General features: G+C 38.5%; 2 protein-coding genes, 1 long non-coding RNA gene and 1 pseudogene across 13 annotated transcripts in view; 1 reads left to right on the plus strand and 3 right to left on the minus strand.

Annotated features, from left to right (window-relative positions):
• Positions 1–5,794, plus strand: part of LOC131794629 (uncharacterized) — a 28,153-nt gene extending 22,359 nt beyond the window's left edge. For all 3 annotated transcript variants that reach the window (XM_066160230.1, XM_066160231.1, XM_066160232.1), the window contains 2 exons: positions 779–948; positions 1,584–5,794. In XM_066160230.1, the coding sequence (XP_066016327.1) occupies positions 779–948; positions 1,584–3,379 (1,966 nt within the window). In that variant the 3' untranslated portion in view covers positions 3,380–5,794. The remainder of the gene's footprint in view (positions 1–778; positions 949–1,583) is intronic.
• Positions 1–18,206, minus strand: part of LOC131794667 (uncharacterized) — a 39,238-nt gene extending 21,032 nt beyond the window's left edge. For 5 of the 9 annotated variants that reach the window (XR_010715978.1, XR_009340998.2, XR_010715977.1 and 2 more), the window contains exons 1-5: positions 18,067–18,206; positions 16,845–17,044; positions 10,490–10,646; positions 6,177–6,291; positions 4,335–4,432 (exon numbers count right to left, since the gene is read on the minus strand). This is a non-coding gene — a long non-coding RNA (uncharacterized lncRNA). Of the gene's footprint in view, positions 1–4,334; positions 4,433–6,176; positions 6,292–10,489; positions 10,650–11,714; positions 11,853–16,844; positions 17,045–18,066 lie in introns of those variants that run through there. The other 4 variants (XR_010715979.1, XR_010715980.1, XR_010715981.1 and 1 more) reach the window with 4 other exon arrangements.
• On the minus strand, positions 7,770–9,439 carry LOC131794647 (BTB and MATH domain-containing protein 36-like). The gene has a single exon (XM_059112182.2). The coding sequence runs from the start codon at positions 9,286–9,288 to the stop codon at positions 8,383–8,385; it is 906 nt and encodes a 301-aa protein (XP_058968165.2). The 5' UTR covers positions 9,289–9,439; the 3' UTR covers positions 7,770–8,382.
• Positions 13,066–15,403, minus strand: LOC131794638 (BTB and MATH domain-containing protein 36-like; annotated as a pseudogene).

Consider the following 18,206-nt stretch of genomic DNA (forward strand, 5'->3'; position numbering starts at 1 on the left):
GTGAACGTGTGCAAAAAATGAAGCCTTACTTAGGTAGCAATCTAGTGATATGGTATGGCAGTTTTTAATATTTTTGAGGGAACTGGGCACTAGGAATGTGGCTGACATACTTGGGTCTGGGTTCTAACGTTGGCCTGGTGCATCTACTCAGACTATTGTATGGTGCTCTTAGGAAAAACTCTCTACATTTATGGCGCCTCTCTCTAATTAATAGTTCAAATGGTTATGATTGGTGTAGAGTATGGGTGTCGCTCTATCAAGGAACTGTGACTTGATCAGGAAGTCCGTTTGTTTTTACTTTGAGTATTGGAGCACTCTTTGATCGAGTGTCACAATACTAGGGCGCGGGTAAACGCGGACGATCAATCCGTGATTGATTTTAGTTTTGCATCTGATTGGTTGGGAAAGTGGCGCGAGTTTTCTGGACCAATCACGGAACAAAAAAAGAAAAACCAATGGAATCCCAGATTACTTGTGGGCCATCGTAATTACTTTGGTTTTTGGTTTTACGACACACAACTAAGAAAGGGCTCCAACTAATAACTAGTTTAACTTTTCAACTCCTAAGATTTAATTGATAACTCTCCCTATTGGCTATTACAAATTTTCTTGTAAATCAGTTGTGAGAATTTGGTATTAGATCAAGATAACAACAACTACCTGATAAGATTCTCCTGTTTGCTAGGAAATGTACGGTAAATTTATGAAGAGTTACATCTTAATTACTTGTGGGAATTAAAGGGTTAAAGCGTTGCTGATTTATGTTTGTCTTTGATAGTGATGTGGAACACCGCGGTGTTGTGCTTGGAATGGCGCAGTTGGAGGACAAACCACCTCTCACTCATGCTTATATCACTGAAGTGGAAAATGAGTCAGATACGACTGGCGAGCTGAAAGATGCACAATACGACGATCAAGTCATGATTTATCCAAAGTGGCATGAAACATGTAAGTATTAGTATCAGTAACAGCAGCTGCTTATGACTCAGTCACACAGTCATAACGCTTTTTTCAGTCAGATGCACATGTCCGTATCCGAAACTGTTGACTAGACTTTCCCGAGCATGTGAACTCTAAGAGATAAATGGTGTCAAATCAAAGAATACCTTCCTATTGATATTTTCCTTTCTTCTTATCACCTTTCTGCTCGAAAATGTGGTGCTGTTGTGATGAGAGATTCCTTTGGATCTTTCCTGGTAGTAAAAGGGTTAATTAGAATTATCCAATGCCTAGAGTTCTTCTTTAGGGCACAAAGAGAAAGAAATTTTTTGCCTTTAAACCCAAAATCTTGGGGTTCGATTGTCAAAAACGCAAGGATATGTAAAGGATTCAGTTTTAAGTTTAGAACGCTTTTCCGTTTCACCAGTACTGCATCTATGTTCAGATTGCTGTCAGAGGGTGAAGCTACGTTGCTTTCCTCGTCACTTGCTACACACGCTCACGAAAACGCACGCGGTCACACGCACACACTTACACAAAACTTCACCTACATGTATTCGGCTACTTTTGGTTGCTTGTGTGGGAAAGATTTTCCAGTTGTAACCTGATATAGCTTATTTAACTCTCAATTATCTTCTTTTTAGCTGACAATCTTGTTCCAAAACCCACATTGATTGACACCATCGCCCTCGACCGGACGGGTTATCCCAAAACCACGTCAGCTGATCTCACTGGGTTTGATAATGAAGTATTCACCACCTCAGCTGAAGCATGGGGTCAAGGTACCTCCAACACCTGGAGTAACCACCACACAATGTCGAGGGGCAACAGTATTCCTGGAGATGGGGGGTCGACTAGTACCTTGGAAGAAGACGTCGAAGACTGGGCCAAAATGATCCGAGCTGAGCTGTCAGAGTTAGATCAAAACATCGTTAATTACGTGGCAACTGGAACTGATATCCCTCAGCCGGACGCAAGCCTTGAATCTTTACTACTGAATCGTGGCCTGGACGGATTGCCGTCTAATGGTACGATCCAACATTTGGTCACACCAAAGATTGAAGAAATTACAATGGATAGTGATGATTTTTCGCTGTCCTCAGTACCTGGTGTAAACACTCAAACTATGCCTCCTGTCAGTATGCCATCACGAGCGTTTGAAAACTTGCCTATAGATGATTTCGCCCGTGACACCAAACCTAACCTAATTCCCATGGAACTTGAAGGTGCCATGAGTGCAGTGAGTGGGTCAAAGCCTCGCGGCAGCAACAACCCTTGCAGATTTGGCAATGCAAATTCTTCTGGGGAGAGGAGATTCCAACCTAAGGCGCCGCCCGCATTTAGTCATCCGAACAATGCTACTCCTTCGAGTACTCCTATGATGAATGTAACATCACAAACGCAAAGTATCCCCACTGCAAGAGCTCCAAACACCATCACGACAACGCAGGGTAGAAATACTACAGGAAGGGTTCCACAACCCCCAAGAGACGACCTGGCACTAACAGGCAGTGCAACGTTTAGAGTTCCAACTGACGCTTCACGATTTTCAAATCCAAATGATGGAAAGATGCAGTTCTTTCAACAGCTAAAAGAAGTGGCTCCTCAAGAATTGAACATCACGGACCAAATGATGGTTGATCTCATCGATGAACTGATGGCCGATAGAGACCAAAGTAGAGACAACAGGTTAGCAGCACTTGTACAGCAAGGAGGCTATGCCCAGGTGGATCAGATGCCTGTGATCAAACAAGAAGTGGTAACTCCCACGTTACCAGAACCATCAAGTTCATTTCCAAGTTTTTCGGACAGCATCGCAACACAGAGTAGTCAACCTCGTGTTGTTAACAGTTCTCTACCTTACACATCTTCAGACACTCTCAGCCGGCTTCCAGGAGGTCAGAATACAGTAGTTACTCAGCCAAGAGCTCCACAAAATGGAACTGTTCACAACCAAGCCCTCCCGATGAGATATCAAAACGGAAATTCTCATACTCAGCTTGTAAACCAGGGGGATAACAACATGAACTTTTTGAACTGTTTACCAAATGAAAGTGTGACCAGCACGCAAACTGGAACATCGACAACGAGTAACAACATGTGGAACACCAACTCTGGTTTTAAGCCGAATCCTATGCAACAAGGAATACGAAACTTGTTACAAAGCAACAACAGTGCACCGCCCATGCAAACCACAAACGTGAATTCGCAGCTAAATGTTGGCGTATTTCCTCAGCAGCCCGACATGACTTTCTTGTCGCAGCAGAATGTGAACAGCATGATGCCTGAGAACGGCACTAGAAATGTACTAAGTAACAGTGTGATAACTCCGTTGGACCTGCAAGAGTTGAGCTCTCTGATCCAGTCCGCCACCCATCCAGCTCAGAATTATCCGAATAGCAATGGTGGCTCCATACCACAGCATTATCATAAATTATGACAATCGTAGGAGCAACTCCCTCAAGGCCAGTTGTAAACAAGGTGCTTACCTACGGTAGTGTTGGCCCATGTCTTCCAGGTGTAAGCTAGTACAATAATGTGCTTCAGTACAAATGATCAGTGAAGAGTATCCTATTCACTATTGTGCTTCTGATTTTATCAATGTACAAATCTTCATGCATAGAAAAGTATTCGCAGATTGGTGGCAGAATTCCTCGGGTCATTCCATTTTTTTTTTCGAATATGTACATAAGTATAAATTTATAAAGTAGTGTTTTCATTAGCATCCAAAAGGTGTCAAAGCAGAATTTGAGTTTTTCTCTTGGACAGATAACGCGTAGAAAAGAAACGAGCTCTTTTATCTCTGTATATATATACGTTTCTGTTAATAATTATTAGCAGTAAGGTGCACAACAAAATAGAAATTTAATAGCCCCTTATCAAATAGTAAAACGTATCAATACCAGTGTAAGGTTATATGTTTACGTACATGTATTTAGTCTCTTCAAGGTACCTTAAAGTCTTTTTATGTATGGTTAGGGGTCTGAAACAATTGGCTTTTTTATTTGAATTTGTTTGAGCATTTGTTAGGGTGTTTGTGTTACATTTTTGGTCAGAAACTTCGTGAGCTTGAAGCAAAATTTAAAAGATAATGCATGATGCTGTTTTGCTTGCTCTACATTAGAGTTAAATAATTACTACACCTTCTGAAAACATATATTCTCTAAAATTTACTTTCCAAATCCTGGCGGTGATCTGGTTCTCAATGCAAGTTACAGCAGCAGTGGTATTGTTTTGATTTTAATCAAATCAATACTTGGTAGAATTACACATTTCAGCTTTGTTCAAGCCAGTTAGCGAGGTGACTCTTTTTATTAATCATAGAGCATTATTGATATTTTTTAAGTGTAGGAAGTTGATCAATTAATTTGCTAAAATGCTGAGTAATGCTTTACCTTTTCTTGTTTGCAAAGAGTGGCGAGGATTAACATCACAATTATTGCTTTTCTCCAATTGTTCAAACCCAGCTATGACAAAGATTAGTTTGAATAATCTGATAAAAATACAAGATAAGTGAATCTTAGTTCGTTTGCGTGATCATTGACAAAGCTCAAAATTTCGTAAGTGCTTAAAGAAAATGTCAAGAGGTTAAATAATTGTGAAGTCATTTCTTGAAAGCTCATTGCAGTACAAATGGCCTCATAAAGGTAATCGAAATATTGGAATGAAATTACTTTTAGATAAGCCTCTTGAACCGAAGATAGCTGCTTTTTTTACAAAGAGAAACTTACCCCTTGGAAAATTACTTATGCTACAAATGTTCATTGTTCCTTAAAGCAGTTATGCTAGGGCATGCTTTATATCCTTAACGGTGGCTTGACAGGATTTGCTACAAGTAGGCGTTATTTTCATAAAATAATTTTCATGAGTTTACGAAGCTAGAAACAAAAATTTTTAACGGAGTACCATGCAGTAGTAGATTCCACGAAGTGAGACGTGTAATGTTGTGTGATAATATTGTTATGCACACTCCGCAGACTTGCATATTTACTTATTTACTTAATACATTTAGGCTAACAACCGCAGAGAATATTTAGCGCCAATGTTGTGTAACATTCGCCTGGCAGGCCAGCTCACTGGTATGGCTCCACCCTAGCGTGTAAGGTCTAGGTACAAGAGTAGTGTAAAACTTTCCGTAGTCAATTTTCTATCACTTCTGTATTCTTTGTTTTTGTTTTGGCGAGCGTCAAAGCTCCCCTCAAGTGTTTTTCATCATATATTAATACTTTGCGAGTCAATTCCATTAGTGTTGGATTTTGCCTCCCTAGTTAGATATGAAAGCGGTAATCGTGTTCCCTAGAGGTACATAGAAATGACAGTTCTTCGCACAAGTCGTGTATAATTCACCCAGGAACTCCAATGGGAATGTAGTCACAGTATGCAGGATAAATTATTTCACCTAATCTCTTTTAGGCGAGTCCCTTTCCATTGAAACTTAGTCTAACCATTACCTCCAATTTTTATCTCAGTTAATCTCCCAAGTATTAAAATTCATTCGACCTGTTTTGATTCGGCTCTTTTAGAACCGATTGCTAGGTGCGTGGGAAGAGTACTTTCCCAGTTGCACTTAACACTGACAACTCCTTCTACCTTCCTTGTAAAAGTTGTGGGAGGCTATGGGTTACCCCTGAGAAGAAATTGCCTTTACTTACCCAACCCTTCCGTCTATTACTGTCTTTTTCTAGGATGTGTGTATGTGTGTTTGTGTCAGGCAGAGAAGAACACTAATGGTATTAACTTTGTTGGAATATAACAAGTATAATAATCCAATTCGTACATTATTATTCGTGGGAAAGCATATTTTCCATTAAGACCACTGCTTTATGAGCAATAAACTGTAAAGATAACTAACAGATGTGGCTGGTTGTCGTTTTTCGCAATCGTAATTCTTGCAAATATTTTCCAGAGACGTTTCCTTGAAAATTGATCGTTCAGAAACCACTTCAGGTAAAATTTGCAGCCTCCGAGGAGACAAGCGTTTGCCTTTGGTGTAATCAACCCTCTCTTTTGGGATAACGGAGCTCCCGATAACTTCCGAAATGCACCGAAGGCGTCGCCCCGACTTCCCAAGTGCCGAAGATATACCGAAGCCTCTCGAAGATTGCATATATACTCTTCAGTGTGAAGATATAATTACAAGAGACACCATAACATTGTTGGATTTTCGCATAGTTTTGTATAAAATTACGAAAAAAGCTGATGAAGGTTTGATTACTTGTTAACTTGTTTTTACCCACCATGATACCGTGATCTCGCGGTTAGTAAGGGTCTGGGTTGAGGTGACAAATTCCCGCCCTTTTCGCGCTGGACGTCGAGTGCCATACTTTGCAACATGGCGACGATCTGCGCGACCTGAGAAGAAGTGAAACAGCAATTAGAAATGATTAGTGGTTCACAGACACGGAAAGCGAAGATTATGCCAGGAAGGAAGTTAAGGATAGGGTTTAGAGGGCTCCAGCTTCCCCGCTTTTATTAAAGAGATCAGAGGGAGTAGGGAGCTAACAAAAACTGCAACGACTAAACTTTTATAATTTGATAGGTTTTTAAAAATTGACAATTGTCTTGCTCATTGGATTCAGAGTACTTGAGAGTGCGGCGGTGAAGTTTGATTCAGTGGTTTTGCCTCGTTTACACCTCTTAGTATTCATCAAAATGATTGTTACCTTTTGCAAAGCATAGCATTCATTATGCAATGAAAATGAATTTGTTGTTTATTTGGGTATCGATCTTTTCTCTCGTGCATTTGACATCCACTGGTCAAGAAATATTTCTTTCGAAGATGATCGAGTACATTATGCCTAACAGAGCGCTTTAGGTATTTACTGACTTCAATGCCAAGAAATATATAAAATTTGAAATTTCTTCTCCTTTGTTCTGCTACAAACACGAGTATTTTTCTCAAGATACTCAAGATACATTTTGATTTGTTTAATTGTGATAGCGTGACGGCTCAAGTTATGACTACCGCTTCAAATAGCATTGTTTGCTCCTTGAAGGCTCGTGACTTCATGTCTGACCAAGTTTCTTCGGGTTATTCCTGAATGATTCATCTTCTTTGGTGATATATTGTACTGACTAAACCTTAACATCAATATGCACATTCTCCACATTAAGAGATCCTTGCAGCTAAGAACACTACTGAAACGAGTAGTTGTAAATAGGACCTGAAAAAAAATGTTGTTTTTTTTTTCAGGTCCTGTTTACAACTACTCGTTTCAGTAGTGTTCTTAGCTGCGAGGATCTCTTAATGTCATCTCTCCGCTGCAGTGCAAATATATGAATTTTCATATATCTAAAATCATCATTCTCTGCACTGTTATTTAGCCATTTCCTAAGGTGCTGATAAAGAGAATTTGTTTAACAATCAAGTGCTTCTTTAGTAGGTCATTACGTACTTTATTTTTCCTATCATTTTCCTAACCTTAATGGTTAATTCAGGGGTTATATTGTAAGGAGAAATTAGATGTTAGTCACTCAAAGGGGTTAAAAGGTGAAAAGGTTATGTATGTCAGCTCCAATCACAACTTGACTGTTGCATAACATGTCATTGAAAGGTTTAAAGCAGCCATTGCTGATGAGAGGTATCCAGGAGGTAGATTCAGGGAATTCTTGATAGGTTAAGGGTCCAAAATTTGATTAAAAAACACACATTTTTTTACATTAGAGCCTGAATAAGCTCAGAAGTAAGTTAAGATAAGTACATTTTATATACTTTAATTTGAGTATGATATGTGATTCTGTTGTAGTTGGAAGAATTTTTGTTTCAGGAGGGTGGTGAGGGGTATTATTTCCTTGTGAGCAAAGAGTACCGATAGAAAAAGCACTTCTTCCTAAGTGATCTCAACTTTATTGTTGTCAAAAAAATTTGCATAAGCAGCTCAATCTCTAGGTTTTTATGAGACCATGCTAAATTTCTGACAAATATGGCTTATATTTTGCTAGTGGTAGATAACAAGTGTTATTATATATTGGACTTGCTATGAGAAATCTAATTGGTGGAGAGCACTCAATCAATATACAATAATGTGTGAAGTGGACATGATCAATAATCCAGTATCTGCAGTGAATATTATAGTCAAAGTCTTGCTAGTTTCCAAGCCCCTCATCTGTGTAGTATTACCAACAACTGGAACATGAAACACGATTTTGCAATCTGGAACTTGGGTCAAAATCTCAATGCTGATTTCACTCTTGCTCAAAATCACCAACTGAAAACACAATTTAGGTTACTATGCGGTGACAGACACACAAAAACAAGACATTTGCTACCTGCAACATGATAATGCAATCAGCAACTTCAGTGGAATCTCTAATAATTTTAAATTTGCTTAGAAATTACTTCTGGAAATACAATTTACGATTCGTAGTAGTAGCAGAAATGCACAAACAAGATATAACAAATTTATCGACGAAATATTCAAACATAGATATTTTTCTCAGCATCTAGTTGAACTCTTTGGTAATTGCCAAAAGCTTATTTTGGAGATTTACCAGAGGAGAATGTGCCAAACCAAACGACTGACAAACTTTATCACGTTCGTTCACCTTAGCGCGACTCGGGGAGTCTTTTTGAATTGTTAGCATATATTGCTCCGTGGTCATCGCAAAGTCCTGAAACCTCGAATTCATTTGCATGGCGTGACGAATGTGATTTCCAAGGCAAGAGGCAACTGTTCCGAAGTGCTTCAAACCTTCAAAAGCCAATTTTTTCATCTCTTTAATCTTTCCTTGTAACTTTAAAATCTCTGCGTTGGATTTCTCTAGATGGGCTTTAGCTTCACTGAGCTTTTTCTCCATGTTACCCATTTGCAATTCAACCATCCTCCTCTGCGAAAGAGGCTCGAGCTGATCGTACAACTCGTGGCTCTTAAGATCTTCCGTGGAAAGATCTCGGGTTTTCTTGATGCAATCAGTTTTCACTCTTTCCAAGGAAAAATTTTGGGCGACGATTAGGGTTTCCATGATGGAGCTGATTTCGTTCTTCTTTTCCATTCCCCACAGGAGATAATCCTCACATTTTTGTGTGAGTACTGTCATTTGGTATTCTCGAGCAAGAGACAACAAGAAATCTAAGTTGTTGTCTGTCACTCGTTTGCAGAAACTCGGATAAATAACCAGCAACATCTCTCTTATTTCAGCAGCTTTCTTGCCGGGTAGCAGAATCTCATCGGCATCTTTCTCTTTAAATTCAGCGGAGAACATTCGAGAGAAAACTGGGGAACACATCGACAACATGAGACGATGGACATAGATTTTCTGTCCTTCCACCAGTAGAACAACATCGCTCTGTTCCCACGGCTCTGAAAAGTCTTGTTCATGTTCTTGAACTGCTTTGCCTTCTTGCTGCATTTTTATGTTGCATACAACGATTTCTAACAAATGTATTTGTTATTCAGGGTCAGAGAGTTTTGATCAACAACTTCTCTAAACTTCGAATGCCTCCTCAGGAAGCGACTGAACAAAAATTAACTTCCGTCTTTCAAGGAAATGGTGCAGCTTCATAACGAGGCTAAACAAACTCTCGGTCCCAGTTTTTCGGTCATTGAACATGTTTCATGTCCGACGGGGAAACTGAGGACCCCAGCACCAGTTTCCCTATACTAAATACTCTTTTCTTTACGTTGTTCCTGAGGGTGATTGTGGGATCGCTGGATAGCGTTTAGGTCAATATCTCAGACTTAAGTCAGAACTCAAACTTCCAATCGTCTCCAATGTAAGCTGAACCCGTTTGAAGATTCAGTTCAAACGGCAAAGCAAAGGGAATAAAACCTATCATATTAATAAATCGTGCTCCATATATGTCTACGACTACCACATTCTAACATTATTATCACGCGCCTCTTCTCCTTTGCACCCATTCTTTGGAATGTCACATAACAATCACTCTATCATCTCTTAAGAGGGAGCATTGCGTGACATTGCGTGACATTGCGTGTGTCTACTGAAAAGATTGACTAAGATTAAAACTCTCAGAATTGATTAACATGTTCCTTCTTCTCACAATATCCATATATTTCCAGCAAACAGATAATGAGAACACTAAAAAATTTTAGTATTAGGATGGCTAATTTACATATTATTTTAAAACACCGCCGCTATTGACGATGAGAACGATCAGTAATCAGACCCAATCTGCACAAGTCCAGTGATTAAGTGCATATATTTGTATTGGTCCAGCTTGTATGCGAAACTGTAAAATCCTCATTTGAAATTATTTATTCTTTTGCATTCACGTGGCTTTCAATGATCAGTCGACACTCATTTTCTTGGCGTAGCTAGTGTCCGTTCGGTCCGGCAATTTGCGGATTGCTTATATATCGAAAGAACCACAGAAGTCGAGTTGCTGAGTTCCAACACGATTTGGTCTTAAAATTATGGCTTCTTTCAATGTATAAGATTTTATTTTGCAAAGACGTTTTATAGGGCATTTCTTGCAAGCTACCACCAGCCTAGCAGTTCGTTGGCTTCTCTTTCTATCAAGAAAAAGCCAAAAAAAAGTAAAACCACAGACCTTTGTGGTTTAGTGTAAATAGTGTAAGCAAGTACTAACCTTTGTGCACCTGACGAAAAGCTCAGGAAGAATAAGGATATTTTCGCGAAGGCAAGGAATAAATCACTCCCGTTCAATCTGTGCATCCGTCGGCTTATCCATAGATGTAACGACTTCTTTCTCACAGGTTTTGTGACCAAACTTGGACACCATCTACCTGCTAAAACAGGAAAAACATAAGAAAAGCAACCGTCGTTAGTCTATGAACGGACAAAACAAAGACAAAACTTCACCTTAGGCAAATGAAAACTAAACACCGGCCTACAGGAAGTACAACGGAAAATAAGCTGATAAATAGAAAAAACCGCAAATCGAAATATTTTTCGAAGTCAAAGCTTTTCTTTATCCTAACTGTGACAGCCTTTACAAGTTGTCAAGTGAAGTTTGGACGACGTTTAGACGTATGGCACGTCTTTAGAGTCATTTATAAACTGTATAAATGTTCTTTTAAAAAATATAACAGTCGCATTGGTGTGTGAGGTTGCAAAGAATATCTAAATACTTCATGAGAGGAATGAGTAGATAGATTCCTAACGATGATTATGTGCATAATTAAGTCGATTGGAAACCGCGGGCGTCAGGGAAGACACATGGAAGGGTTGTGGTAAAAACAGTGTAAGTTGAAAATGACTGAGAATGTGTTGACAGAAGATAAGTATGGGAAGTCTGCGTTGTTACCTATGGCTATCAAAATTCCTTTTTTTTTTTTTTCGAGAATTTTTCTCCTAAGTTCTCTGTATGTCCGCTTCGAAAGAATCGCCTCAAGGCATGCATGTGATGAACTAGTTAATTCACCAAGTAATATAGTGGTATTTTTAGGTACACGTGACTCCATATAACTCTATTTTTAAGAATATAGTCCTATGGTAAAGTACCGCATTTTCCTCCCACTCTAGGAAATGAATTAAATATTAATCTCTTGGCTCAGTTCAAGGCATTGGTAAAAAGATGCTGATTTTTTCAGCAAGGAGATCGAATCTCCTGACAGTTCTCTATCAGTTTTTTTTTTCCACGGCAATGAAAAGTAGGAAAAGGAAATTAAGCGTGCAAATATGGAAGTACACAGAGATGTAGGTGATCATGTACAAAAGATTCGTGAAACTTTCGCTTCCTTGTTTAGTCTACAACGAGGAAAAACTGTAGCTCGGTAAGGAGCAGAAGTGGACGATTTTGCGACGATCAAAATACAAAATTCGAAATTACAGTAAAAACCGAAGATGTTCACCTCTAAATAAGTGGGAAATCTTCCCTTTCGCTTTCATGAGCTCTCTCGATCACCGATTTCGGATGTTTCCTTCTTCATACGCGTACAGAGCGACGGTTGTAAATAGTGAAGCGCCGTGACAGGTCAGCAATGACAAGTTATTCAAACTAATTTATTTGACATTGGTGGCCGTACGTGCCTTGCATACGATATCAACTCATGTGCTAAGACGCACGTGACCGCATGTAACACATTTTGTCGCACGGAAGCGAGTGTTAAGTATTTCAGAATTACTTTGTTTTCTATAAATCACTTTAAAGTGAATTCTTTTATGATGTTTTTATGTTTTGAGTTGTGATAAAAATTATGGTCGAGTCTCCGTTCTTAGTAACAAAAACAAAAACAAAAAACCTTCATTAGACTTCTTTTTAATGATTCATCACTGAGTTAGTGGTCTCATAGCTTAGCATAATGAAACAGTTTGATAGATGATAAAACATCACGTTTGTTTTGTTTTGCTTTTTTTTCCGCACAGAAGCCTTGAAAAATCTCGTTTTTTAACAACTTGTTTTGAAATTAAGTTTTTTTCAAGGAATTTTTTTTTTAAGCTAAGATTTACAAATTTAGATTCTGAGAAAAGTCAATAAGATTTAAACAGTTACAGACAAGTTTAAAGTTCATAATTAGAGCTCTCCAATGAAATGCAGCAATTGACAAAAGGAGTTGACTAAAGAAAGTGTTGTCAATCTAGCGGAACTAGATTGACGACACATGCTGATCGTATCAGCTTTGACAATTTCTCTTCAAATTAAATGCATATCGGCCACAACACAGCAATTGGTGGAGACTCGAATAATTTAAGAATTTTAGGTTTTTGGATTGAACGTGAGGTCCAGAATCCCCTACTATTTACCTGACTCAATCAAGAACTTGATAAAGAGCAGATTGAGTCACAAAGACTCATTGATTTTCCGGTAGTTTTTTTTGCAATATTTTCCGCGGATATGGGTTGACAGGAATACTGGAGTATTCCTTGCAAGGGAGAGTCACGGGGGGGGGGCTTAACCCCTAGGATAATATTTGATGGGCTTTGCATGGCAAGAGCCTGAATTTTCCCCGGAAAATGTTTTTAGATCTATAAAACAAGAACTATTGTCTGCCTTAACTTGAATTTTGTACTGGGTAACTGAGCGGTTGAAAGTCGATCGCGTAATTTCGGTTAGGATCGGTAAGGAAAGACTTCTTACAGGGTACAGTGTGAAAATCCATGGATTAGACGGCTCATCTAATCAATAGGAAAAGACTTAAAAGGATTTCACTAAATCAGAACCCAGGAAGAATAAAGTAAATAGACTTTGACATTTTAAAAATGAACCCTTTGAATTTTTATTTACTCGTTTTGAACAAGACACCATGTCGCTCTTAATGAACTAAAAAGAACTACGTGCTCATATTGTGTAAAGGGATCATGGTGAGCTTCTTCCTAATGTTAGTGCCAAACACATGTTGTCAGACACCATACGTCACGGAGCGCTTCTTTCTTATTTCAGTGCCAAACACATTTGCCAGACAAAGGTTGATATTTCAGACCGTTTTCAAACAATTTGGACTTGGATACGTGAGGTATGCAGCTCGTTAGATGTTGGCAAAGGTCACGTTTGCAAGTCTGAGACTGTCTGAACAGCTCCAAGCCATCGTTCCGAATTTTTCTAGGGGTAGATAATAAGTGTTATTATACATTAGACTAACTATAAAAAAAATCCGATCGGTCGAGAACATTCAATCAATATACAATAATGTGTGAAGTGGACATGATCGATAATCCAGTATCTGCTGCGAATGTTATGTTTATCATGTAGAGTTCAATGTCTCCTTAGTTTTCATGCCCCTTGTCCGTGTAGAGTTCTCAAACGTTTACGAATTAAACTCATAGAGAACTCAATATGGCTGAACGTTTTTAAAAAACCTATTATAGAACAATTATCGAATTTGGTTTTTGCTTGATATCATGAATTATCAAACCTCATGACTGTGTTATCTGCCTTGGCCTTTCGCTTCAGCAGATGACCTCAGTATTGCAATAGCAGTGTTTTTTGGTTTTGTTAAGTGTGATAATTCTATTATCATTATTTACTAATCATTGGAAGTCACATACAGCTGCCAGTTATAGCAGAGGTTTGTTCAATGATGCACACGCTTTTTTATGACAGAGGTAATGAAGAACGATTGTTTTCCGTGTATTGTTAAATTGTGAAGTAATTTACCACATCATGTCAAGAAGACTCCTGAAAGCTTACAGTCAACCCTGTTGTTACCAACAATAGGAACATAAAACTAGATATTGAAATCTGCATCTAGAACTGGAGCCAAGAAATCAATGATTCCACTCTTGCTCAAAAACACAATTTAGGTTACTAAGCAGCGACAGAGATCGACACGATAACAAGACTTGCTATACTTAATAACGGGATGGAGTAAACTTTTTGCTATCTAAAAAGACCTGTATCATGAATCTGCAAGCAGCTACTTCAGTGGAATCTCAAATAATTCCAATCTTGCTTTGAACTGATGTCTGGAAATACAATTTACGTTACGTAGTAGTAACAGAAACGCCCTAACAAGATATGCCAAATTTATCGACGAAATATTTAAACATAGATATTTTTCTTAGCATCTATTTGAACTCTTTTGTAATTGCCAAAAGCTTATAGTGGAGATTTACTAGAGGAGAATATGTCCCATTTAACGATAGACAAACTTTATCCCGACCGTTGAATGTAGCACGACTGCTGGTGTCGTTCTGAATGGTTTTCAAATGTTGCTCCTTGGTCATCGCAAAGTCTTGAAACCTCGAATTCATTTGCATGGCGTGACGAATGTGATTTCCAAGGTTGGTAGCAATTGATCCGACGAACTCCAAACCTTCGGAAGCCATTTTTTTCATCTCTTTAATCTTTCCTTGTAACTTTGAAATCTCTGCGTTGGATTTCTCTAGCTCGGCTTTAGCTTCACTGAGCTTTTTCTCCATGTTATCCATTTGCAATTCAACCATCCTCCTCTGAGAGAGAGGCTCGATTTGATCGTACAACTCGTGGCTCTTATATCTTCCGTGGAAAGATTTTGCGTCTTCTTGATGCAATCAGTTTTCAGTCTTTCTAAGGAAAAATTTTGGGCGACGATTAGGGTTTCCATAATGGAGCTGATTTCGTTCTTCTTTTCCTTTCCCCACAGAAGATAATCTTCACATTTTTGTGTGAGTGCTGTCATTTGATATTCTCGAGCAAGAGGCAACAAGAAATCTAAGTTGTTGTCTGTCACTCGTTTGCAGAAACTCGGATAACTAACCAGCAACATCTCTCTTATTTCAGCAGCTTTCTTACCGGGTAGCGGGATCTCCTCGGCATCTTTCTCTTTAAATTCAGCGGAGAACATTCGAGAGAAAACAGGAGAACACATTGACAACATGAGACGATGGACATGGATTTTCTGTCCTTCCACCAGTAGAACAACATCGCTCTGTTCCCACGGCTCTGAAAAGTCTTGTTCATGTTCTTGAACTGATTTGCCTTCTTGCTGCATTTTTATGGTGCATACAACGATTTCTAACAAAGGTATTTGTTATTCAGGGCCAGAGAGGTTTGATCAACAACTTCTCTAAACTGACAATGCCTTCTCAGAAAGCGCCAGAATAAAATTAACTTCCGCCTTTCTAAGAAAATGATGCATCTTCATAACGAGGCTAAATAAACCCAGTTTTCTTCACTGAACGTATTTCATGACTGAAGGGGAAACTGAGGACCCTAGCGTCAGTATCCATATTCTCAATACTCTTTTCTATACTTTTCTCTTGGTATTTACTAGAAGAATTCAAAGCTCCTTAGGTTGGCGATCATTCCTCTCCTTTCATGAACTTAATAAATGAATCGCAATATTACTGTAAGGAGAAATTAGACGCTGGTCACTCTTAGGGTTTAAGGGTCAATGCAGGAAAACCTCCTTTGACAGGCTTGTTATATAACCGTCTTTTACGTTGCAAGTAAAGTTTAACAGAGATATCTTGAGCTGGAAAAGGAACGAATACACCTGATGTATTTACAAAATGAAAACTTACATTCAAAAATGTTGATCACCTCTCACTGTCAGTTGCTACATTTCAATGTGGTTATTTTGATTTGTTCTCATTTGAATTATGCCTTTGCTCGTCGTCATTCTTGGAAATGATTTTGGAACTGCTGGATAGATTGGCTAATTAGGTTGTCAAATATCTCAGTAATCTCCTTATATTAGTAGCTGTTAGAGTATTGTTCTAAATCTGGAAACAACGTCATTTACGAAAAGCCAGCAAATTCTAAAGCCGGAACTTAGAGAAGAATCAAAAGTCCAATCGTCTCCGATGTAAGCTGAACTCGTTTGAGGATTCATTCCAAACGGCAGAGCAAAGGGAATAAAACCTATCATATTCATGAATTTTCCTCCATATATGCCAACGACAACCACGTTCTATCATCATTATCACGCGCCTCTTCTTATCAAATATACTGGCAACCAGATCAACAATAACGATGCAAAAATAAGTGATTTCGTTTGGTTGGTGTAGTCTAAATGATAAGGTAAATTCTCAGAAAATGGTCAACCCAAAAATGCAAATGGTGATCCCTACTTTGAATATAAAAAAGGTTTAGGCTTAGGATTGGCTAATTTACATATCATCGGATAAAACCGCTGCCATTGACGATGATAACGATCAGTAATCAGACCCAATCTGCACAAATCCAGTGATTAAGCGCATATATTTGTATTGGTCCAGCCTGTATGCGGAACTGTAATATCTTCACTTCCAATTATTTCTTATTTTGCATTCACATAGCGTGGCGTAGCTAGAGTCCATTCGGTTCGGCAATTTGCGGACTGTTTATCGAAAGAACCATAGAAGGCGTGCTGTTGAGTTGCTACACGAGTTGATCTTAAAATTATGGTTGTTTTCAGTACATAAGATTTTATTTTGCAAATACTTTTTATGGGGCTTGTCTTGCTTAGGCTGCCAGCCTGGCAGTTCTTTGGCTTCTCTTTCTATCAAGAACAAGCAAAAAAAAAAAAAATAAAACCACAGACCTTTGTGGTATAGAGTAAATAGCGTAAGTAAGTACTAACCTTTGTGGACCTGACGAAAAGCACAGGAAGAATAAGGATATTTTCGCGCAGGTGAGGAATAAATCACTTTCATTCAATCGGTGTCTCCATCGGCTTATCCATGAATGTAACGACTTCTTTCTCACACGTTTTGTGACCAAACTTGGACAGTATCCACCAGTTATTACAGGAAAAACATAAGAAAAGCAACCGTCGTTAGTCTATGAACGGACAAAACAAAGACAAAACTTTACCTCAAACGAATGAAAACTAAACACCGAGTTAGAGGAGGTACAACGGAAAATAAGCAGATATTTAGAAAAAACCGCGAATTGAAATAATTTTCAAAGTCAAAGCTTTTTTATCGCAAGTGTGACAGCCTTTAAAGGTTGTTAAGTGAAGTTTGGACAAAGTTTAGACGTATGGCACGTCTTTAAAGTCATTTATAAATTTCATAAGCGTTCTTTTAAAAAATGTAACAATCACTTTTGTGTGTGAGAGTGTTAAGAATACCTAAATACTTCATGAGCGGATGAATAGATAGATTTCTAAAGATGATTATGTACATAATTAAGACGATTGGAAACCGTGGGCGTCAGGGAAGACACATGGAAGGGTTGTGGTAAAAACAGTGTAGGTTGAAAATGACTGAGAATGTGTTGGCAGAAGATAAGTATAGGAAGTCTGCGTTATCAAAATTCCTTTTCCCTTTTTTTTTTTTGAGAAGGCTTCTCTTAAGTTTTCCGTATGTCCGCTTCGAATGAATCGCCTCAAGGCATGCATGTGATGAACTAGTTAATTCACCAAGTAATATAGTGATATTTTTAAGTAGATGTGACTCCATATGACTCTATTTTTAAGAATAGAATCATACCGCAAAGGATCGCGTCTCCCTTCCACTCTTGGAAATGAATTAAATATTATTCTCTTGGCTCAATTCGAGGTATTGGTAAAAAGATGCTGATTTTTTCAGCTAAAAGATTCGAATCTCTTGACAGTTTGTTCAGTTTTTTTTTCATGGCAATGAGAATTAGGAGAGAAATGAGGCGTGCAAACATGGAAGTAAACAGAGATGTAGGTGATCGTGTACAAAAGATTCGTGAAAGTTTCGCTTCTTTGTTTAGTCCACAACGGGGAGAAACTAAAGCTCGACATGGAGCAGAAGAGGACGATTTTGTGATGTTGCATTTTTAAAGATCAAAATACAAAATTCGAAATTACAATAAAAACTGAAAATCTTCACCTCTAAATAAGTGGGAAATCTTTTTCCTTTTCGCTTTTATAAGCTTGCTCGATCGCTTATTTCGGATGTTTTCTTCTATATGCGCGTACAGAGCGACGGTTGTAAATAGTGAAGCGCTGACAGGTCAGCAATGGCTAGTT

This window comes from Pocillopora verrucosa, chromosome 13 (assembly GCF_036669915.1).
Source record: "Pocillopora verrucosa isolate sample1 chromosome 13, ASM3666991v2, whole genome shotgun sequence".
Lineage (NCBI taxonomy): Eukaryota > Metazoa > Cnidaria > Anthozoa > Scleractinia > Pocilloporidae > Pocillopora > Pocillopora verrucosa.

Coding starts and splice junctions, on each gene's coding strand:
- LOC131794647 (XM_059112182.2), bottom strand. CDS start 9,288: ATGCAGCAAGAAGGCAAAGCAGTTCAAGAACATGAACAAGACTTTTCA.